At 36.2% G+C, this 23522-nt stretch overlaps 3 protein-coding genes across 5 annotated transcripts; all 3 read right to left on the bottom strand.

Moving 5' to 3' along the window:
- Positions 1 to 7210: 7210 nt before the first annotated feature.
- Positions 7211 to 10246, bottom strand: LOC122025335 (syntaxin-132-like). Its single transcript, XM_042584131.1, has 13 exons — positions 10229 to 10246; positions 9618 to 9719; positions 8761 to 8817; positions 8610 to 8658; positions 8442 to 8530; positions 8290 to 8363; positions 8157 to 8199; positions 8011 to 8071; positions 7904 to 7929; positions 7753 to 7830; positions 7606 to 7686; positions 7444 to 7509; positions 7211 to 7378 (listed from the first exon to the last, which is right to left on the bottom strand). The coding sequence occupies exons 1-13, from the start codon at positions 10244 to 10246 to the stop codon at positions 7211 to 7213; spliced, it is 912 nt and encodes a 303-aa protein (XP_042440065.1).
- Positions 10247 to 11583: 1337 nt separating this feature from the next.
- LOC122022730 (ankyrin repeat domain-containing protein 13C-like) lies at positions 11584 to 16065 on the bottom strand. 3 transcript variants are annotated; one of them, XM_042580812.1, is made up of 3 exons: positions 15678 to 16065; positions 13922 to 15501; positions 11584 to 12188 (listed from the first exon to the last, which is right to left on the bottom strand). In XM_042580812.1, the coding sequence occupies exons 2-3, from the start codon at positions 15461 to 15463 to the stop codon at positions 11796 to 11798; spliced, it is 1935 nt and encodes a 644-aa protein (XP_042436746.1). In that variant the 5' UTR covers positions 15464 to 15501; positions 15678 to 16065; the 3' UTR covers positions 11584 to 11795. The 3 variants fall into 3 exon arrangements, with proteins under 3 accessions (XP_042436746.1, XP_042436745.1, XP_042436744.1); XM_042580811.1 differs by having other exon boundaries at positions 13922 to 15550; positions 15678 to 16064; XM_042580810.1 differs by having other exon boundaries at positions 13922 to 16064.
- A 589-nt stretch (positions 16066 to 16654) lies between these two features.
- Positions 16655 to 21814, bottom strand: LOC122023987 (peptidyl-tRNA hydrolase ICT1, mitochondrial-like). The gene is made up of 8 exons (XM_042582459.1): positions 21501 to 21814; positions 18677 to 18736; positions 18001 to 18083; positions 17776 to 17840; positions 17663 to 17696; positions 17461 to 17531; positions 17070 to 17199; positions 16655 to 16888 (listed from the first exon to the last, which is right to left on the bottom strand). Exons 1-7 carry the CDS (start codon positions 21766 to 21768, stop codon positions 17109 to 17111), a joined length of 672 nt encoding a protein of 223 aa, XP_042438393.1. The 5' UTR covers positions 21769 to 21814; the 3' UTR covers positions 16655 to 16888; positions 17070 to 17108.
- Positions 21815 to 23522: the final 1708 nt, after the last annotated feature.

Here is a 23522-nt window from a genome sequence, read left to right as displayed (position 1 = left end):
CTCCAACGGATAAGAAGGGAAAGTGTCTCCAACCTCGATATTGGACTGAGGAGCAAAGGGAGCAATCTGAGACGGACAAGGAGGTAACTAGAATTTTAATTAATTTATTACCTCCTCATATGGTATTGAATGTAGGTGAATATGAAAATATAAGCGACCTTTGAAAAAAGGTAATTGTGCTTCATGAAAGTCCTACACAAATTCAAGAAAAGGAGGAGCCCAAGGAGGGCTCATTGGTCCAAGAAGAGAAGGACCAATTGAATGTTGACACGGGTTCAACATCCAAGGAGGAGAAGGAAGATGTGGAGATATCATCCACATCTTCAAGAGAGGATGAAGTGGAACCATCAACATCTTCAAGTGAATAATAAGAAGAACAATCCAAGGATGAGGAGGTCTTAGAAGCTCAACCCTCAACCTCAACTACCAAGAAGAGCAAGAAGAGCTACATTAAATGCTTTGAGTGTGGTAAGATGGGACACTACAAGAGTAGGTGTCCTTCGCTCAAGAAGGTAAACTTTAAACTCACTAAAGTTAATTTAGAAACTAATGTGAGTTGTAGGAAGAAGAAGTAGAAGAAGCATATTAGATGCTTCACGTGTGGTGAGTATGGTCATTACCACACAAAGTGCCCAAGGAAAGAAGAGCTCATGAAATTAGCGTACTTGAAGAAGTGGGAGAAGAAGAGAGCTTCAAGGGTAAGGGAGGTAAACCCTAACTTGAATTCAAGTTCAAATTTAAATTCTTCCATGCATTTTAGAAATAATTTTCATTATTTATCCAAGCATAATTATGGATTTAAATATAATGATAGGAATAGAGTTAATATAGGAGATAACCCTAGGAGACCTATTCATGCTAAATCTAGTAAGAATAGACCTAATAAGACCCAAACCACTTTACCAAAGGAAAGGAAAGTAGGTGAAAATTAAGCATTAATCCCAAGAAAGGGAGACATATGCCTAGGAAGGTGGGTAGGTCTAGGGATGTCCAAGGTGGACATGTTAACTCTAGGGTTAGAACCCTAGAGTTGGAAAATCAAGCCTTGAAGGCAAAGCTTGAAGAATGAAGAAAGTCCTAGAGAGGTTCATTATTGGACCTAAAGGACTTGACATGTATTTGGATGGTCAAAGACCCAAAAATGCCAAATTAGGTCTCTCCAAGACCAAAAGGAGGTCAAGTGCTAAGGTAGCACATGATATTGGTAAGGGAGGTGTAACCAAGGATAAAGGAGAGTCATCTAAAGTCAATAAGAAGGAATATGTTAGGGTGACATATAATTATGGCAAGGATGAGGTGTCCAAGGTTAAGGAAAAGAAGAAACTAACCAAAGACAAGGTGTCTAAGGTTAAGAGGGTGAGTTTTGTAGGCCAAGTGTCACCCGAGGTGCACCGAAGTGATTTAGCCATAGTAAATGAGTCACCTAGGGAGGTGGATAAGATTAAGAGTTCAAGGGGGAGCTCAAAGAGTCTTTGGGACATATGATAAATGATCTCAAGTGAACTAATATATGCCAAAGGGATTAGAGATGGATTTGAGTCTCTATTGTAGTTGGTTGACACAATTGGGTTAAGTTTCATGCATGAAAATATGAATGTGTTCATATTACATGAAAATTGGTTTTTGATGTATAGATGTCATATAAACTAATGCAAGAGATGCATTATGATTTAGTATAGGCAGATACATCAAGAGGAAGTCAAAACTAGGACTTTAGGTCAAGGTTCAATTGAATTATTTAGATAGTCTTTGATTTTATGTCAATCTTAGAATTCATGATAAATATTTTTTTGTATATATTTTTCCTAAGTAGACATTGGTAAAACAGACCTCTCCTTAAAATTTGAGAATTTTTGGAGATCCTTAGAATTTCTGGTGCATTTTTTAAGTTGGGTCCAAAGGCTGATTTTTGCTGAAATAGTGTACCAGTTGACTGGTATAGTATTTTTGAGCACAAAAGGTTTTTGTGAGCTCATTTTGACGAGGACAGTCGACTGGGGCTTATACCAATCGATTGGTAATACTGTTTATAAGCACAGAATGTTGTAAGCTTGTTTTGATGATACCAGTCGACTGGGACTGATACAATCTGAAAATATTTTTCAACATTAGAAAATGACCAAAAGAGTAGTGAACATGTATATAATCTTATGGTAGATTAATACATGATGTTTATAGTCATTAGAAGTCAAAAAGTCCAATAATTGGGATATTGTTGGAGCTGCTTTTGATGTATGGAAAAGGGGGAGAAATTTATATGTAAGTGGGAAACCTACACACCTTTGCAAGAAATCTTAGCTCAAGGGGGAGCTTAGGTGAAGGAGGAACGATTTCTCATTTATTGGCAGAGGAGGAGAAGTATACCCTTGCAGGAAATCCTAGCTCAAGGGGAGCTTAGATGAAAGGGGAGCCTTGGGTTAGGTTCCATAACTTATGCATGTGTAGATTGTATATTTATTTATATATGTATTGCTATATTATTTCCCTAACTTAAACAGGTTGCCAAACATCAAAAAGAGAGAGATTGTTGGAGTAATTTAAGTGCCCTAGGTTTTGATGTTTCGGCAAAGGTTTAAGTTAGGTTTATTATTGTATTTGATATGCATTGTGAGTGTGCAGGATACAGGTACAATAAGAAAAGTCCAAGTGTGATCTTAGCAAAGGAGGAAAGTCCAAGGATGAGTCTTGGCGGTGTAAATCTAAGCATGTAGTCTTGGCAACGTAAATCTAAGTGTGACTTGATAATGAATGAAATCCCGGAGGCGCAACCTCTTGGTAAAAGAAGACCCGACAATAATGAAAAAGCCAATGGAAGCTCCAGAAGGCAAGATATGAAGGATGGGGAGACATCCGAGGGATGTAAGGCTGATGGAGGAGGCTAGAAGGCTAGGTCTAAGTTGGTCGGGCGAGGACGAGTGCTGAGTGAATGTACTCGGGGGGTTAAATCCTAGGATTAGGGTTTTACTGTAGCGTTATTGTAGTAGTACTATAGCGTTATTGTAGTAGTACTGTAGCATAAATGTAGTAGTACTGTAGTGTTACTGTAGTAGTACTGTACCAGTCGACTAGTGTTTTCATCAGTCGATTGGTAGTCGACCGTTAGCTTGTAACGGTCGAATTTCACTTAGGATCAGCCGACTGGTAGTTATGCTAGTCGATTGGTGGTGGGGAAAATAGTAGGTGTTTTCCTCCCGAGCTCTATTTAATAGAGCTCGAGGTGCTTGTCCAAGGTTGACGAAATTATTGGTCGTTAACTGTAATTAGAGTCTCCAAGTGCCCAAGTGATCTAGCGTGCTTGTACGAGGTTGTGGCGAGGTTTCTCCACCTACAAGGAGCTACGCGATCTAGTCGAAAGTTCTCCGGGGAATCATCCACCGACGGATCAGGACCGTCCACCTTATAGACAGTCGTGGAGTAGGAGCTTTATCTCCGAACCACGTTAAATCAACGTGTTAGGTTTGCTTTCTGTTGTTAGTATTTATTTTTGTATTCCGCTGTGTGTACTAACCATTGTAAGAAGTGGTGTTTTGAGTGAGACACTATTCTCCACCTTTAATGGGTGTTAAGGTCCCAATAGGAATTACTTAGTTTGTAATCAGATGATTGCTAATCCAAAGTAATTAAAGCTCTCTATCAAAATCTCTTTTAGGCGGAGAAACCTCTTACAACATTGACAGCTTACACAGTAGTAGAACAGACAAAGAAATCATTTACACGTGTTGTTGTTCAACTGCTGAAATCATGGCTATATTTATAGTGCTGATCTAGGCACTTGGAAGGGTTCTGGGTACCTAGGGGTGGATAAAATTTTATCCACGACACAATGGATAGCGATAGCTCGACAAAAGATAAGTTTTCTGGTCTGGGTGCCCAAACTGGGCTGAACCAGCCCTCGACCAGGGCACACACCCGGGTCGCTCTGGTTGCCCCGAGTGATTCGGGCTCCCGGACCAGGTTCGAGTGCCTGAAGCAGAGTCAACTTCCAGTTGACTTTCTGTTTGGGTCTTCCACTCTGATTTTGTTCTTTTGGGTGATTTCGGCTATTCGGAATAGGGCTCACCCGAACTCATTTTTCAGCATTCTCGAGCAATATTCTGCTCTAGCTTCTCATCCCTCGAAAATACCACACGCCTCCTTCTCGTCAGCCAACGGACTCTTACACAGCACCTCATCCCTCAGACACACTCAGCCCATCGACTCTCTCCTGTGCCGTCCTTCTAGCTAGCTGCGTCTTTTGCTTGACTTCTTGTGCTCTTAAGTTCCTGCACACTTAGACACAAGACATCAAAAGATAACAGGACCTAACTTGACTTGGTTAATCACATCAAAACTATCACGGGGTACTTACAGTTTCAGATCTCGAACATACCCTCCAATTGCTAGGCTATCAGTTGCGAATCAGAGTGTATAATTACTCGAGTGACTCCCAATCTTTTTGCTGCTTGAAGACTAACTAATAGAGCCTCAAATTTGGCTTCATTATTGACGCTTGAAAGTTAAGCCGAACGGCTAACTGCAGAATATCCTGTTGAGGAGAAATTAACAATACTTCCACTCCACTAGCCAACCGATTGGAAGAGTCATCCACATATACTTTTTAGATTTCTTCTACGTCGATATCAGATGCTTCCTCCATGAAATCAGTTAGAACATGTGCTTTGATTGTCATGCGGGATTGATATTGAATATCATATTCTCTGAACTCAGTTATTCATTTAACAAGCCGCCCAAAAACTTCATGGTTTATTAGGACCCGACCAAGCTGGCTATTCGTAAGGATAATGATAGGATGAGACAGAAAATATGACATCAACCGCCGAGTAATTAAGACTAGTCCAAACACTAACTTCTCCAACATGAGATATCTACTTTCTATATTTTTTAATAAATGACTATGAAAATAAATTGGATATTGAACAATACCTTCTTCTCTCAATATGATCGAGCCGATAGTCTACTTAGTCACCGACAAATATAAGAATAATGTTTCTCCAGCTATAGGTTTGGATAGTACGGGTATACCAGCTAAATATTCTTTGAGCTCGCTGAAGGTTTGATCACATTTGGTACCTCATTCAAATTTGGAAGCTTTGCGAAGGACTATGAAGAATGATAGACTTCAATCGTCCATTCGGGAAATAAATCTAGACAGAGCTTGTATTCAACCCAATAATTTTTGAACTTCTTGAAGGTTCCACAGAGGAGTCATTCATTGCAGGGCTTCTACCTTCTCAGGGTTAGCCTTGATGCCCCGTTCAGTCACCATATTCCCAAAAAATGCCCACTCTTCACCCCAAAGTCACACTCCATTGGATTTAATTTGAGTCTATACCTCCACAAAATATTACCAGCCTCTTAAATGTCTGTAATTAAATTTTTGCCTTGGAATGTCTTTATGATTATGTCATCCACATAGACCTCCAAATTTTGCCCGATCTGGTGCTTAAACACCCGCCTATCATTCTTTGATATGTGACCCTTGCGTTTTTAAGACCGAATGACATAATAGTATAATAAAATGCCCCATTTACAGTGACGAAACTTGCTTTCTCTTGATCACTAGGTGCTAACAGGACTTGATGATAATCCTGATAAGTATCCAACATATAAAAGTATTTGCACCCAGAGGTTGAATTTACCATCTGGTCTATATGGGGCAGGGGATAACAATCTTTTGGGTACTCTCGATTAAGGTCCTGAAAATTAATATAAACACACCATTTATTGCCAAGCTTTGGTACTAAAACAACATTTGCAAGCCAAAATTGGAATTATACGTCTTTTATGTGTCCTGCTTCAAGGAGTTTGTCGACCTCTGCTCGGATAATTTTATTTTATTCAGCACTAAAATGTCTCCTCCTTTGCTTGATCAGCCGAGAATCAGGCAATACATTTTGCTTATGCTCCATTCGCTCGGGAGAAACACCTTTGACTTCATTTGTCGACCCGACAAAGATATCATAGTTTTCCATAAGACAATCCTTCAGTTTTTGCTTTAAGCAGATATTCATGTGACCCTATCTTTTTTCTTGGGATGAATGCAAATCTCTTCTTGCTTATCTTCCTCTAGTCGACAAGACTTCTCATCTTTAGCCGGCCGGGGTAAGAGAATCTCCTGGGTAATTTGTAAAGTCTCTTGAATCTTTTGAGCGTTTCATGATTCCACCCGAACAACATCTACATAACACTTTCAAGTGGCTAGCTGGTCACCCCTCACTTCTCCCACTTGATTGCCCATTGAAAATTTGATCTTCTGGTGATAAGTGGGAACGACCGTTTGAAAGGCATTTAGCATAGATCTTCCCAAAATCACATTGTTTGAAGAAGTGGTGTCCACCACAATAAAAGGGATCCTTTGTGTTCTCTCTAAAGTAGAGTCTCCGAGCGAGATTGCAAGAAAAATTGATCGGAGCGGCTGCACCTGATGCCCAGTAAATTTGATCAGTGGTGTGGCCAAGGGATGCAATTCTTCATCGTCAATTTACATTTGGTCCATTACCTTTTTAAAGATAATATTTATGAAATTTCTGTATCCACAAAATTTCTTTAACTGTATAATTTGCAATTATTGCTTTGATTACCAGGACATCCTCATGCGGCGCATCAATCACCTAAAGGTCTTCCGGCCCAAAGCTGATAGAAGGGCCGACTCTTCTATTCCGACTAGTTCCCACCTCATGAATTTTCAATCAACGGGTATGACTTTTCCTTGCTCGATTGAAGTCACCATCAGTTGGCCCTCCCGAGATTATCCCGATTAGGCCTTTTGCTGGGCCCTGAGCGACAACTTTTCTTGTTTCCTCTCATCCTCTTTCTCGGATGACTATGAACCTTCTCTCTATCGTTTCAAGGAGCCTTGTTCTTGCTTTGCCGATTGACTATCTTCGCGGCTCGGTTGAGTCAACCAAGAAGATAGGAAAATTAAGAAATTTATTCTTTTTCTTCAATAATTCTCACTTATTATTTACCTTAAGCATATACTTCATCAATTATAATCCAAACTCAAATTAATAATCAAATTAATACATCACCAATCAAAGACAACACCAAATGCTAAACCCCACCATTTTTATAAGCTGTAAAACAAGCTCTTGAATCAATGCACATGAAACACACCCAACCAGAAGATCCAAACCAGTTACATTATCTGTTCATTTCAGAAACAATCAATAATTAACTTGTTCTTTTTGTTTTTCTCTTTTTCTATCTTTTAAGCAGATTTACTTGCTCCCGTCATTACTCCCCCAATTGCAATTAGAATAACAATAATCAGGATGATGATGGCAATGCACATGTACTTCCTTGTGTTCTTCTGTAGCTTCTTGGCTTCTTGTAGAGTTTCCCTCGCCTTCTCCACATGAGACACTGATTTGGTGACCTGATACCCAAAAAACTTCATCATAAACAACATGAACTCGAAGAACAAATAATTTCGATTTAGACCTGTGTCTCAATGTTATCGAGTAGATCTCCCTGGGCATCTACCAACACTGCCATGTCCAAGAACATCTGTGTTTGTAAACAAGCAATGAAATGTTTAGAACTGTCAGAAATGAATCCTTTTTCGGTATAAAGCGAATTAAGTCTTCGAAACAAAGTGCATACTTGTTGTAGATTGATAAGCTTTTGCTCTAACTCGAGCATGGTGTCGCGCCTCTCTTGTATCTCTGCCAGTGTATCCACTACCTGCAAACTCTTGGAAGGTTTATAAGTGACTCAATGGTGATTCAGATTGATACTCAAATTGCTCACTTGTCCGCGGCCGCAATTGTGGATTGCCTTCTCGAATATCTGTTCACTTCTTCCGGTTTCGATCAATTGTTCGACCGTCTGCACGCGGAATTATACTCGGAAAGGCTGAAGATAAAAAGTACTAAAGAGAAGCTAGAAATGCAAAACTTACTTCCTCATCAGGCCTTTCCCCTGTCACTGCAAAATGCATGTTATGAATGAGATTCTGAAGGGCATAGAGTGACTGTTAATTTTAGCATCTTATCGACAGAATAGTACCTGTGAATACTCTTCTTTCGACTACCTCCCGGTGCTCATCTTGGATGGTTTGTCTCAAAGTCTACAAATTTGGGAGCAATTAAAAATTGTCTATAAGATTGGCATGTTTCAAACTGTTCTAGTTGATTGAGAGAGTTGCCAAGCACCTGAAACTGTGTCATTCTCTCTTTCAGCTTCTTTTTAAGAGCCCTGAAATTCGACAACACAAAGTCTGCAAATATAGTCGAAGATTCCATACCGACAACCAAATATCTACTGAAGTAAAAGTAACTTACGTACACAGTCATTCCTATCCTAGACCGATCGATAGCGGTCCCTTTTTCGCACCCCGGTTTCTGCCTATTGCTTAAGTTCTACAACCAAACAAAGTGTGAGGATGAAAGTGAAATTAAACTTATTTAACTTTGAACAAAACAAGCTACACTTGTTACTTCTCTGTCGAGTTGCTCTAGCATTGCTTTGATCTTCAAAGTGATTTTCTTAACTTCATCCACATCCTTCTCCATCTGTTTTTTGATGCCTGAATTAAGAGAGGGAGTGGTGCAGTAAGTGTGATGGCAATTGCATAGCAAGTTGGAGACTGTAAATGCAAAAGTAACCTTTCATGTCTGATGCCTTTGTTACAAGCTGGGACTCCTTGTTTGTAGACTAAGAGATGCCATAAGATGTTGATAAACCATACAAAAGTTTTTTTAAAAACAAAAAACAAAACATATATATATATGTGTGTGATTGGAGCTAAGTGATAACCTGTAGCTTGAGGAAGTATTCATTTATTTTCTCAGTCTCTTGCTCTATTTCCCCAACCTAATTAAGAGAGATTAAGGAGAGTGACTTTCATTTTGCTTGAAAGTTGAAGGTTTTAATCAAAAGTTCTCAAACTAATTGGTCATTAAGTACTTAAAAGAATTGAAAGAGGATGATAATGATGATTATATCTATTTAGAGAGTAATGATATCTTGTGCATCTTTATATGAGCGACCGTGGATGACATCCTATGTAGGCGCTTGACACGACTTTGAGCAAAATTTTTTAATCTCTGCCATCTATCTGTAATAGCTTTTCTTTTTTTCTTCTTAAATTAAAATCAAATTTTCTCTTCTTTCTCCTTTGATTGCATACAATAATCACTATATTGTTGATTTTTAAAAACCAGCACTACAACTTAAATACACTAGTCATCGCTGTGGTGTTGATTTTTAAAGACCAGCACTATCGTGGTATTAGTCTTTAAAGACTTGGTCTAGTCATACTGGTCTATAAAGACTTGGTGTTGACCGGGCTAGTCTTAAAGACCAACACTAGGTGGTGTTGGTGTGGTGTTGGTTTTAACTTGATAATGATATTTAAAAACCAGCACTACAATAGTTGTTACATATAATCAAAGGAGAGAGAAGAAAGAATTTTAATTTAATTTAAGAAAAAAAAGAAAAGTTATTACAGGTAAATGAGAGAGAAAACTACATCAGATTATCCAGGTCGGATGTCACGATCACTCACCTAAGAATGAGAATGTATATATAAATATATATATATATAAAAGTGTTCCGGCTTTACCTGACTAATAAAGATGATTAAAAGAATCAATTATAGTAAAAAATATTACATGTTTGAAGAACCCTTCCATGTCCTTGGCTTCGGGTGAAACCCCTCTTGATTCGATGTCTCCCTCGCCGGGGTAACAACCGCTTACCCTTCCAAATGATTCCTGAAAATTATCCATGTTATACCTTCTGGTGATCTACATTTAATTATCAATAAAACCTCATGTATACACAAATTGAATGATGATAAAAAAAATAATAAACTTAAATATACAGTAAGAAATGTTTTCATTTTGTGTGCATTGTAAAAATTAATTTGGAAACCAAAACCAATAAAATTATGCATCAGTGGACTATATATTCTTACTTTCCAATAAAAATAATAACGGCAAATAAATTATATATTTGTATGTATATATAAAATATTTCGGTTAATGATAAATTATTAAAATTTTAGAACATAAGAGCTAAATATTTATTAAGAATGAAAAAACAAAATGAAAATGTTCCAGAGCACATTTTATCCTAAGAAAGCACTAGAGATTTATCTTCAATTGTCATCTCTAATTAATCTTTCAAGATTCATTATACACAAGATTACAAATATAAAGAATATTGAAAACGATAGTAAACGAAGAAGAAGAAGAAAAACAAAGATCGACCGTAAACTTACCGTCAGAAGATTATTCATTTTGATCGGTGAAGAATTAGTCGGCAAGATTATGACATCAACAAGAGGGGTCTCTAATGGATGGGAGGCAATAAAGCCTTACGTGCTTTAGTAATCGTCTATTATACAAGGCTTAGAGAATTCTCATCCTAAAATAATAATAGAACACAAGGATCACCAATCTATTCTTAGCTATTCTTTTTATCTAACAAATTATAGAAACATACGATTTACCTTTATAAGGTACAGGTCTCATTTCTAATTTTGAATTGTTCCATAATTTTAGCTCTCTAATTTTCTCATGTTTGTTCATCTTATATTTAGATAGCAAGAATACTTTTATATATAGGGCCCCCATGCATGACCGCACGGGGAATCTTAGTGTATATCTATATCTCTTTAATGGTGCTCACCTTTGTGAGTATCATGTGTAATTTTATTTTATTTCTTTAACTTAAATTCTATAAATTATACCATAAATCAAAATCCTAAGTTTGCACCTTAAGATAAGTGAATATATATATATATATATATATATATATATATATATATATATATATATATATATATATATATATTCACTTCTTTTAACTTAAATATTATACCCTAAATTCTAAAATAAATAAATAAATATGTAACATATCAAATTCCTATATATATTTATTAATTCCATAATTTTTTTTTCTTTTGAATTGATATCTTTTTAATTTTTCAATGCATGTTGCAAAATGTAAAATTATATACAATTGTGGTAAAAAGATGAAATGCTCGCTCCCAACATCCCCGTTGTACCCAACCTAAGGTCATCACGAGAAAGATAAATCACAACATCCGAACAAATATATGACGAACAGAGTATAATACGGAGATAGAGAATTTATTCTCTAATTGCTCCGAGGATCGACCTACGATCTCATTGTGACAACAAGACAAAATTGCATACACTGACGCGATATGTGATGCGACGTGTTTTCGGAATCCCACAACGGCAACTTCATGTATCGAAATGCTCCTTTATATCCACATACCATAAAAAACATATCATACATATCCTTAGCAGTCGACCCAAAAAAAGACAAAAGGAAAATAAAAACATTTAAAGGATAATAGAAAGACATATTTAATTTATACAAGATTATTTTATCTTTATAAATATACAAAAGCCAATTCAATTAAACAAACATACAATTTGATCCAAAAACTGTATTTAAATTTCCCTAGGGAAAAAAGAGTTCAATCACAAATTATTATAGCTGTCAGTAAAACAATAATCCACAGGTCGCCTAAAGCTCGAGCCATCTGAGAACGAGGACAGGGAATTCTACAGCGTAAATCACATAGTAGTACAAAGCTGGGAGTAGAATGAAGCACGTTACGGATTGTTTCTTGTCATTCTTCTTTTCTACTCTTTTTCTTGACAGCATAAATCCAAACAATAGTGCAGAAGATACAAACAAACATAGAACGAACTAGCTACTGCTCACAGAAAATGAAATGAACTTTAGTTATCGATACATATCAATTCTTTGATAAAATCACCTAGTTGGTTTGATGCACCGCACTTAATTTGCTATTCGAAACCATCCACCAGCTGATGATCTTGCTGATCATCTGTATTTTTAGAGGATTGCTTTCTACTGGCACCTCGCTTGCTCTTTCCCCTCTTGGACTTCAATCGTCGTTTCTTTTCATTTGCATCGATCCAAGAATAATCTGAAGGGATGTGGAAAGGATCGATCTCATCCTTGCAGCTTTGCCCTTCACTGCTATCACTAGTCTGCCCGCCTCGGTTCCCTCTCATCCATGAATACCAGGAACCTAATCCTTCTATTTCTTTGGCTTTGTTTTCCTGGAAATGGGTAGGGCTGGAAGGAGGGGTGGCAAATTCATCAGATTGCAATAGCTCTTCGAATTTAGTGAAGGTGACAAGGACTCGGATAGTAGGAATGATGGGAATAGCCAACTGAAATGGGAGAGTCAACAGGTCAGTACATAGAAATTAAATACAGCACAAGAGAGAATCGAATCATATAAAATGGTATTTTGAACCTTCGATAAATGATAGATGCAACAATTGATTTGGAAATGGTAGCAACCAAAATTTTAAGCACAGGGCAATGTATTTTGAACCTTCGATAAATGATAGATGCAACAATTTTCTCCAAACATGAGACAAAGGTCAAACGAGATACATATTCTACCAAACTCAATGCTGCACAAAGCAGTTCCTATCAGAAAGCGAGGAAGCAATAGCAAAAATTCAAAATTCAATAAAATGGACGACATTTTCATGGACTTTGCAACAGAATGGAAGTCAGTGACGTGTAGAGATGGATAAACAGAAAAATACAGTGCCAATTTTAGTTGACTACTCAATGAGCTATGAAGCGAACACCTAACGTTATGGTAAAATCAAGGCAAAGAAAATAAAAGAATCTGTGAAATGATAAACAGGGAAAATAGTAGTAATATATAACATACAACTTCTCAATGCTATTAACTATAAAAAGGTCCGCTCTAAAGTCTCCAAATTTCTATTTTCCTGTTCTCTTTTGTTCTTGTACTTGAATTCTCCTATCATTGTAAGAAGAAAAGCTATAAGAGGTTTCTTCGCCTCCGATGCTAACGAAAAGTAGAAAGCATAGTGGGAACATTCGAGTAATCCACCTAAAAGATCATACCTTAGAGTAGGGGTCCTTGGGAGGGTGATCGAACCACATTACAGCTTTGTGCCATCAGTTTGTTTTGAATTGTTTTCTTTGAATTTAGTTAAATTGTATTTCCACTACAAACTAATTATGTAAAAAACAAGCAACGAAACGAATGGGACTATTCATCCCCCTCTAGTCTCCCTTCACGATTTAAGTATGGTTTGGTCTCTACAATATTATAAACAAACCTCTATTGAATCAAGTAAAAGCAATTCACTCCCTTTTTATCACTAGTATAAACCCATTAGTAAGTTTGTGACGATGTAGATTATTTCTTCCTCACTTCACAAAATATGACAATTTCTCAAAAAGCATATCTTGTTATGCTTAAGGAAAAGCTATTTCAAAATTATTCAGCTGATATAGTTTCATCTAAGACTAACATTTTATAGGTGCCTCATCCTACCAGTTGAAGTTTGCTCGAACACCTTAAGAACTTTCAAAGTGGTTCAAGCAAGCTTTCTTTTACCCAATTATATTCGTCGATGATGGAACATGCCATGCGAGCGAAAATATTTGATGCATTCAATCTAACTTTTGGCCAGCAAAAAAAGGGCTCTGTGATATCCTAACTCATCCATAAGATCATGTTCTTGTATCTTGAAAAAAAAAACTAAATATAGGAAGGTCAATCACAAAATTGTGGTCCGGATTGTAGGAGTGGTTAAAAATCTTGACAGATTGACGCCGATGGAGAGTGAGTATTAGTCGAATAAAATAGGGCACTCAGTGTGGGTCAGGATGTATGTAGAAGTTGTTGAGAATCATAATGGGTTGACACTGCTTGTGATGTGCATCTTAGTTGAACAATTATTTATGCAAGAGTATTTGCAATTGCCAATTTCAGCCAATAGCTTATCCAAAAACTTCAAAATTGTCTCAGACATACAATCTTGTCAATATAAAGTTAAATTCATCCTTCATTGTGTACAATATGATGTTACGAAAAATAATGAATCAACATAAAATATGAACAAAAAATTACCTTAACAGGAAAAGTGCCTTGAGGCAGCTTTGTTGTCAAGAGTTCCCTGAGACGCCTCACAGCCTTGACCTTGTTTGCTAAGATATCAAGTAATGGAAGAAGCTCACTTGTTTTCAATGGAAAATCAGGAGTCAACCACAAAATAGGCCTCAGACCCTTCTTAAACTCACTTTCACGTTTGTTAGATTCATTGAGACTACTCTTCTGCTTATTGCCTTTTTCTTTCCCCTTCTTAGCATCTCCTTGTTCCTTTGGTAATTCATCATTATGATGTCCATTCTCTGGAAAATTTGAGTGTCTATTTTTCGGGTCATCTGTATCCTCAATTCCATTACTCTTCGAAGCTTTTTTGCTATTCCAACCAAACCAATTTCTTTTTTCTTTGTTGACACCATTTGATTCAGAGTTGCCAACACTTTCATGTGCCCCATTATTATCGTCATAGTCATTGAAACCTTGCGAATTTCCAATCTGAAGTGCTGAATCTAACTGTTTTCTCTCCTCTGGTGTTAATATTTCATCAAGCTCTGGATCAACATTTCCACTATTAGCCATCCTTTCGTCATTGTCCATGGTGAATAACTCCTCATCAGTCATAGCACCAGGAACCCGTCTTGACTTGACACTCACTGTCACATTAAACATATCATAGACCTTCGTTTTCCAATTTCCAACCATTTCAGTCTTCTCTTGTCTCCGCCAATTCAAATGTGGGACAACCTCAGCTTGTGTAACATCAATTCCTGGCCTGTGCATATTTGTCTGAGCCATCAAAGCAACTTCATGAGCCACCTCTGCCTCAGTGGGCTTCGCTCCAGCTCCTTCTAGTGCATTTGTGATCTCTTTCTCCTTATGAGCAAGCACAATTAGCGACCCAGGGGGTAGCTGGGGATGCCCGCTCTCAGAAGGAGCACCCTGACCAAGGAAAAGGAAAGTCTGGTCAGAGCGCTGAATCCTGAAGCCATCAAATCCGGCCAACGTCATGTCAGCTCTAAGGTTTGGACCTCGTTTCCATATTCGGTAAGTGTCCGATGGTGCAATCCTCCCAATAAATGGGATCACTGAGCTCTCGAAGTTGAACGTGATCTCCATGTAGAAATCCTGGATTTGTGAAATGGATGAAACGATGCGAGGGAGACGGCGACACCACTTAGCCCAAGCAAGGGGTTGGTAGTGGCGGGCAATGATCTTGGCAATAGAATCTTCACGGGTGCAAACAGCCTCCTGGAGGGCTGACCAGCCATTCTCATTCTGAAGGGACCAATCAGCACCAGCGGACATGAGAATCTCGGCAGAGATGGGGTCACGGAGCCGAACAGCAAGGTGAAGCGGGGTCTCCCGGTGGGGAACATCACGGCGATCAATGACCGCAGAGACAGCATCAGCTGTGAGCTCGCCAGCAAGGGATTCCTCCTCAGTGGTAACCTCCCCAGCCTTGGGGAGGCGAGGGAGCGCGGAGACGGTACGCCGGAGGCCTACGTGGTCTCTTCGTAAAACGGCAAGATGAGCCGGACTATGACTATACTTGGACAGATCCTCCATCTCAAAATTCTCCCACCCCTCACTCCACCTTCCGTCTCCTTCAAGGCCCGAAGCAGCTCATCAGCCACAACAACTCACACGATAGAGCTAAGTAGATAAAACGAAATCTTGGATGTAAAACCCATCAGTTTCGACTCAAAATCGATAGATCCACGAAGTTGAAAACTGGAAACCCTAAAAGCAGCAAAGGGAGCAAAAGTGGCGGCTGTTTTACCTCTCGCCTTCGCAAGGATCTACTAATTCATCTCGTAAAGAACGAATCCCGTCGACGACTGCAATCGCAGGAGGAGCAAATCTCAGATCGATCTGCGACGCCGGGAGGAAGAAAAATCTACTGAAAGAGGACCCATCAACAAGATTCACCAGCCTGCGTGAGATCTGGAATGATCGTAACCATGGGAAAGAAGGAAGACAAAAATCTTCCGGCAGAGAAGAAATCAGGAATCTGTCTGTTGAATTGAAGCTACTCGATCGGGGACTGATCCGAGAATTCGATTCGGAAAAGTGCACTCTCCTCTCTCTCTCTCCTCTCTTCTCGCTTCTCTCACTCGAGGGAGGCCGATGGACGGCGGAAGGGAGAGTTGGAGCTGATGAGAAAAAGAGGGTGAGATTGGATAGAATCACGAGAATACCATTACGGTCTTGTGAAGCTGTCACGGGCCCCACCTTCCCCAAATTCGCGTTATGGTCCAACTATCATCATCTTTGATAAAACCGTTAAAAATTCGTTTTTGTGTTTTATTTTGACTTTACCTGCCCGCTTTAAAATATTATATTTCATGTGGTAAAGACTAAAACAAGGGGCATCTTTCTTATACAACTATACCATTAAAAAATACCTTATTTTATTTATATTATCCTTCGGGTCAAATTCACCTTTCAAAATTTTTTTTTCTAACTTTGAATTCTTACGACTAATTTCGAAGACGATGGATTCAACTCCGTAAAAATTTTCTATCGATCCCAGTCGTAAATTCAAAAAGTACTACAGTAAAATATCAACAGCCAACTTCCAATAAACGCTGGTCCACTTTTGATCAATTTTGTAAAAAGTATATTATGCATTATTTCTCATTTTCAAAATTTTATTTTAACAAATATAATTTAATGTTGTTTTCCATCCATAATCGTGCACACTCACCCATCTTTCTCATGGGTGCTAATTGACTAAAGATAAAACAACCAACAATCTGAACATTCGAAGAATACTTCGACAATATTCAAACTCAGAAAGCTATTTTCAATCTATTTAAATACAAAAAAAAGATTTGTAAATGTTGCTGAATTGTACAAAAGATTAACCTTTCAAAGAACTTCGAGAAGCAAATTATCATGCTAAGAATAACTTACGCGCTGCTGTTTATTGCTCTAACACTACTCTGAAGGATGTTTGCATTTTACAAAACATATCGGTTGCACTTCATCCTACAAGTAAACAGAATGCATAAACCACTCTTCGATTTTGACTTTAAACTAGAATAAACAATGTGTTATGTAAAAAACAAACTGAGATCTGTGCTGCTTTGATTCACAGCCATCAGAGAAATGCGCATTTACAACATCGCTGCAACGAAAACATCAAACGGAAATCAAATCTAGAAATTACCTAGGAAGTGGTATCGCTGATTGATTAGATAGCTCCAGATTAATCCCAACTGTCCTTGTTCCTTCTGAATGCCTTTTTCTGTGAGAGAGTTTTCTTGTTCAGCAATCTCTTCTGTTCCCCAATAGCAGCTCTTCAACCACAGAAGGAAACAGTTGTAACTCATTTCCGGATGGTGAACATAGACTAAGAGACAATCTTTGAAGATTCGCAAGGAGAAGATTAAAGAAAACACAGACAGAAACTACTGCGGCTCAAGTACTAAGAATTGGAAATTTCACAAGCAGTAGTACAAACTTCAGTTTTTAGATAATATGGAATTGAGATGCCAGAGAGAAATAGATAATATCACAACTCATAAAAAGCACAGGTCATTAAGGAGAAGAATGCATACAATTTCTCAATTTTTTTCTTTTGTTCTTCGCTGGGTGGTGGAGGCACATATGATGCAGCATCGATGATAGCCTTTTTGAGAAAGGAACATACTAATGACAGTTAGAAGGATAATAAATTTCTCAAAGCAAAGGATGGTAAAACAAAATCAATATTGTTTATTGTAGCAAAAAAAAGGCAGGCACAAGAGAAAACAACAGCACCTGCAATTTCTCCAAAGCATCTTCAATATTACCCCTAGACAATACGACAAGTAAATGAGCTGCTCAAGTAATTAGAAAGAAAAACACAGGGTACTAACAACAGGGTAACATACTTCTGGGTTCGAGTCTTGGTAGAAGATATAACAAGCTCACCATCTTTGTTGATTCGGTTTTTTTCCTATTATTATGTAGGATGATGTCAATTAGTGCAGAGTCCTGTGTAGCTAGCTCAATGTTCAAATATTCTTGCTACAAAAATAAAAGCGGATAGCCTAAAGAAAAGCAGTTGATATGCATGGTATATAAACAAAGAGACATGGAAACACAGAATAAATCACCATTTGGAGTATTCTCTCACGGATTCTTTCACTCAGCCAATCTGCCTTTTTCACATTGAAGCGCATATCTACTTTGGTATTCACTGCAACAAAAAGTTCAAATGAACAACAAATTGTATGACAATAATTTCACAAATTTGTACAAGAAAAATCATTTAGAGGCCAAAGCCAATTAATTACCTGCAATGACAAGTATTACAACTTCAAAATTCAAAGAAGAAAATAACTCAAAATTAGCTAGATTCGGAACTAATTTCCAGAGGCAACTAAACAAAAATATGTATATAGACTGGCACAGAAATTTACTTGTAGATTAATTCATCCATGGTAAAAATAGGAAAGATTTAAGTTTATTCCTGCAAATCATGAATGAGCCTCATGTCCCAAAATAACTTCAGAGTATGTTTGGCATCCCTCATGAAAATATTAATTAGAAAACCCAATTCTGACTTCTGAGTATGTTTAAAGATAAAGGCATGGTTCAGTGTTTAAGGATAAATCTATAAATGCTAAGGGAGTAAGAGCACTTGCTCTTTTTTAATATAAATTTCATGTAAAAAATTATAGATGCAAAAAGTTTTTAGTTATGCAGAACAAAAATAGCTACTACTCAGAAATATAATGCAAGTCTTCCCAGTAATTGAATAAAGAACAGTTGATAGGATCACCAACATACCTTTGTTTACATTTTGCCCACCAGGTCCCCCGCTTCTAGCATAGCTAACCGAGACATGACCTGCAAAAACAACATACAACTTAAAATCAGAGACAGATTACACTTAGATCTCACACATTGACTCCTGGGGAAGGGACCAGAAAACACGAACAACACTAATACAGAGAAAGATTTCAAGTTTCTTCATTTCTCATAATACAAGCTAAATGTCTGCAATGTTGTATCGAATGAAAAGTATGAAGAATATAGAAGTGGCAAGCCAAATATTATGTCATTTAACCACCAAAATTTGGTTACTGGAAGCTTAAAAAAGCTTGGAAGACAAAACAGAAACCATATAGGATCCTCTAATTTAATGCATTATTTAATCTGAAAATCACAGGATACCATTTCAAGTTCATAAATCATTACAAGGGAACATTTATAAGTTCATATATGAAGTTTACGATGGATTCAAATCATGGTCTATATCTGCTAGTGAAAGAAATGGATGAAGGGTTAGAAATTATGCAAAATGATTGGGCCTATCCCCATAAGAAATAGACTCAGCAAAAATGTTCAGAGGCAATCGTTCTTTCTTAAAAATGATCCAAACATTAATAGTAACTAGAAGCCGACAAGAAAACAGACAATTTTGTTAGATGGTATATCTAAATTAACATTGCCAAATTTTAGTTTGTATCAAGCAAATTTTTCAGAGGATATAGTTAGAAAGTAATGGAAAATGACTGGAGTGAACAGATTTAAAGACACTTGTCCAAATTTTGGAAAAATATACCAATCTCACAACCTCTGATAAGAAAGAGAAGAGAGTAAGATGAGCTAAACAACAAAATCAATATCAAGCTATGTTTGCCCCAACTATCTGAGACCAACTATGGATTTCAGCTCGTTGTTGAACTCTATGCAAGATATCATTAGCAACAATCAGTTCTTCTAACTTATTTGTAATAATGTTAGCAAATGTTTGCCTAGTGATATAATCTCTTAAACATCTTTGAACATGCTCACATTATCTAAACCTACTTTTTCTAGTTTTATCAACTATTGGAGCTATAGCTATTGCTTCCTAATAGAAATAATTTAATATTTCATTTTTTTCATAACCCTCACATGTATCTCAGTTTTTTTGTATCTATTATATTATTTTTTATACAAGTTATTTTATAACTATTTAACACTCTGACCCATTAAATATGGCTAATTATATTGCAATCTTATATAAAAAAACTCCTTTTAATAAAAAAAGGGACACAAATACCACCAAAAAAACTCCAAAAGCACTTTTATTTCAACCACCTTCTTCATCCTATCAATAATTTCTTCCTCGATATCTTATAGTGAATAACAAATCCAAAATATCCATCCATCTTAACTTTGTCTTCTTTTCTTCTTGTGCAAATTAAATCTAGTTCTATTTAATTTAAATTTTTTATTTCTAAAGTTTCTTTCCATGAGCTTTAACACGAGTAACTATATTTTTCATATGGTAGTTCATTTTGGCTAAAGCTTCAAAATCAAAACCCTAATAAGAAGAAGAAACAGTGATAGGAAAGAAAATTGTAAGGGAAAACAAATAATAATAATGGCACAATCAGATATGATATCATATCACGTGGCACTAGTAATCTAGTATCACTTGCATTAGTGGCAGGCTTTACAAAGTGAAGCATGAGTAAGTCTGCTATCATCAAGTTTCAGTAACTTGTTAGACAAAAGGAAGCTGAAATTGAACACTAACAAACTAACATATCTTTTTTCAATCTATATAGGGGGTTCTACAAATATAAAAAGTGTAGTAAAAAAAACAGAAAAATATAGATTCAAATACCCTACTAATAGCAAATAGGAGGAAATAAGGAAGCAAATAGAAGAGCATTCCACCACCCAATCATGTTGCAGATCTCCTATGGGCATTTCTCATTTTCTCACATGTTCCTTGTTTCAAGTGACAGTAAAGGCTCATAGCCAGGTTTATATTTTGGCATGTCTAAGGACTGCAATTTGGAACAACTAACATTCTACAGCTAGAACCATACAATAGAAGTACATTTTTTTCTGGATAAGATATGGAGAAAAAAAATCTTGTCATCCTCCTCGAATTCTGGCTAACCACTCGCCACTAATACTGGTTGCAATGAGTTGATATTTGCCACACTTTTGTTGGCCCCATGGACGAATCAAAGAAACTTTTGTGAGATGAGTCATAGCAAAAATTCTGTCTACAGATAAATGCGAAAATTACAGCCAAGTGCCATGCGATCTCCTATATATTTTTAAAAACTGGACCTCAACAACCAATTAGACATGATTGCATATGATTCAGTCCTCAAATCTATATTCTGATAAAAATCAGTGTCAAAAGCATCAGATTTGAGCTCCTATTCTACATCCAACTGTAGCAATGTCAACTTAGAGGCATCGAATGTATAATGATTACAAACTAGCTTCCTCCAAAACACTCCCCTACCAACTCCACACAGTACTTGCCATTCTAAATGCCTATTGGAAGATTTGGGGTTTTGCATAGATAAGTTGGAACTCTTTGCTATTTACTACTCCAAACGTCAACTATTAGGCGGGTACTTGTATGGGACTTACAACCCGAACAGGCATTGAACAAGCTCCCTTATTTCCTATTTGGAACATCCTTAATGTTGATTCTATCCATATTCTTCTCTATCGTGCTTCCGACTAGTAAATGTATCTCCCGAAACAATTTTTATTGCCAACAACCAAATCAGAAACGAGAAAAGCATTAAAAACAATTAAAGAGCTAAGGAGACAAGTCTGAATCTTTTTGGTGGAAGACGGGAATCTCTACCTAAGGTGACCTTAGGCGCTTGTTCTGTGCCGGCTGAGAGAGAGCGTTCCTCGGCGTCCTTCAGGACCTGCTTCATCAAAGAGAGACGGGCAGACACCTTACCGTCGGTGGACTCCGAGGCCGCGCAGCGGATACTGCCCGATCCTATGCGGGCGCGCGCCGAGGGGAAGATGCTGACTGCCGGAAGAGACCTTCCATTGGGTTTCAGGAATGGAGAAAGGAGACTGCGCTCTATCAAGAGCAACCTGTAGCCGATGCGGGCGGCCATGGTCGCAGCTTTTCTTCCGAACAAGTAAAATGAATATAAATCGGAAGAGTGCAAATTAGAGTTTTTTTTTTTTTTTTTTTTTTTTTTTAATCTGCTTCACTCGCTCTTTGTGGCGGACAAAGAACTGCAACGATGACATGGGCTACGAGCCCATGGGCCATCGGTTCGACCCAATGTATCAGAATGGATCAACGAATCAGATCCCAGGGAATTTAGTTTCCAAAGTAGACATTTTTTTTTTACCTAAAAATATTAGACTGATCAATCGGACGAGCATTTTCTAATTTATTTAGATGATCAATAAAATATTTTTATGGGATAAATTAATTATTTCAAAATTAGTTGGTGTAAGCATATGAATCAAGCCACATAGAATTAAGGGCATCTCCAATGATTAAATCTTTCAATAAACTTTTTTGTAGTTTCCAATATGCCACATCAATGTCACATCACAAGTACAAAAAGCTTTTAAAATATCTCCAATGGTTAAACTTTTCAATGAACTTTTTTATAATTTTCAATATGCCACATCATATCACATCACAAGCATAAACATCTACTATATCTCCACAATGAAAAAAACTTCCATACAATTTTTTTTTTTGTGTCCTATATTATAAATCATATATTATTATTTATTAATTTTTTATTTAATATATCTATATATTTTTCATTTAATATTTTAATTAATTTATGATTTTGATTTTATTTATTTATAATTTTTAATTAATAAATTTATGATTTTAGTTTAATTATAATCATTTCTATATTTTTAACTTATCTCAAATATAGTTATTTTTAAAAGAAAAAAAATCATTTTAATTATTATTAACTATTTATGAAATAAAATATTATAATTAAATATTACACCAAATAATTTATTTTTAATTATTTAGAAATAATCACTTTCAAGAGAAAAAAATAGATTTAAAAACTCAAATATATTTTTAAATTAAAAATCCCAAACTCCACTTACACAATCATAAAATCTCTTTTTAATTAGATTTTTCAATTTTACAAATCTTTCACAAAATTTGCATCGGAGATTCTCGTCATCAGCGTAAGTTACTTAATTTGTGGGTCCTACATTACAAATCATACATCTTTATTTTTATTTTTTCATTTAATATCTCTATATAATTTTTACTTAATATTTTATTTAATTCTCATCTTTAAATTAATTTATTTGTAATTTTTAATTAATAAATTAATAAACTTATGATTTTTAATTTAATTTAATTTGTAATTTTTATTTAATATTTAATTAACTTATGAATTTTAATTTAATTATAGTCATTTATATTTTTTTTTTACTTACCAAATATATTTATTTTCAAAAGAAAAATGTATAATTTAACTATTAAATAAAATATTTAATGATTTTAAAAAAATCAAACATGCAATATTAATTTTTCAATGATTAATGACTCCATCTTCAAGAGAAAAAAACAGGTTTGAAATATCAAACCTGCTCAAAATAAAAACCTCAAAACTTATGTCTCCACTCATTAGAACTTTCTTGTTGAGCTTTTTCAACTTTACAAACCTGTTAAAAAAGCTGCATTGGAGATGCTCTAAGCTTCAAAAGAGTTTATTTTTTAAATAAATAAATAAAATAAAATAAAATAGTGTCCAGCGTATATTTTTTATTTTAATATTAGCAGTTATAGTTAGTCGTACTCGTTGTGGCATAAAGCAAAAATACTTAAAGTTGATTAAAATTATTACATATAACTGATACAATAGATATTTAA

The sequence above is a fragment of the Zingiber officinale genome, chromosome 9B (assembly GCF_018446385.1).
Source record: "Zingiber officinale cultivar Zhangliang chromosome 9B, Zo_v1.1, whole genome shotgun sequence".
Lineage (NCBI taxonomy): Eukaryota > Viridiplantae > Streptophyta > Magnoliopsida > Zingiberales > Zingiberaceae > Zingiber > Zingiber officinale.
The sequence above is the reverse complement of the archived record's forward strand: the minus strand, read 5'-3'. Positions and strand labels throughout refer to the sequence as shown.

Coding starts and splice junctions, on each gene's coding strand:
- LOC122025335 (XM_042584131.1), bottom strand. Junction 8,531..8,609: donor AAAGGCATCAGACATGAAAG/GTTACTTTTGCA, acceptor CTCTTAATTCAG/GCATCAAAAAACAGATGGAG. Junction 7,687..7,752: donor ACAATTGCGGCCGCGGACAA/GTGAGCAATTTG, acceptor AAGAGTTTGCAG/GTAGTGGATACACTGGCAGA.
- LOC122022730 (XM_042580812.1), bottom strand. CDS start 15,463: ATGGAGGATCTGTCCAAGTATAGTCATAGTCCGGCTCATCTTGCCGTT. Junction 12,189..13,921: donor AAGGCACTTTTCCTGTTAAG/GTAATTTTTTGT, acceptor CTCCCATTTCAG/TTGGCTATTCCCATCATTCC.
- LOC122023987 (XM_042582459.1), bottom strand. CDS start 21,768: ATGGCCGCCCGCATCGGCTACAGGTTGCTCTTGATAGAGCGCAGTCTC. Junction 18,737..21,500: donor AGCGCCTAAGGTCACCTTAG/GTAGAGATTCCC, acceptor TTGTTTTTGCAG/GTCATGTCTCGGTTAGCTAT. Junction 18,084..18,676: donor TGGGCAAAATGTAAACAAAG/GTATGTTGGTGA, acceptor TTTTTGTTGCAG/TGAATACCAAAGTAGATATG.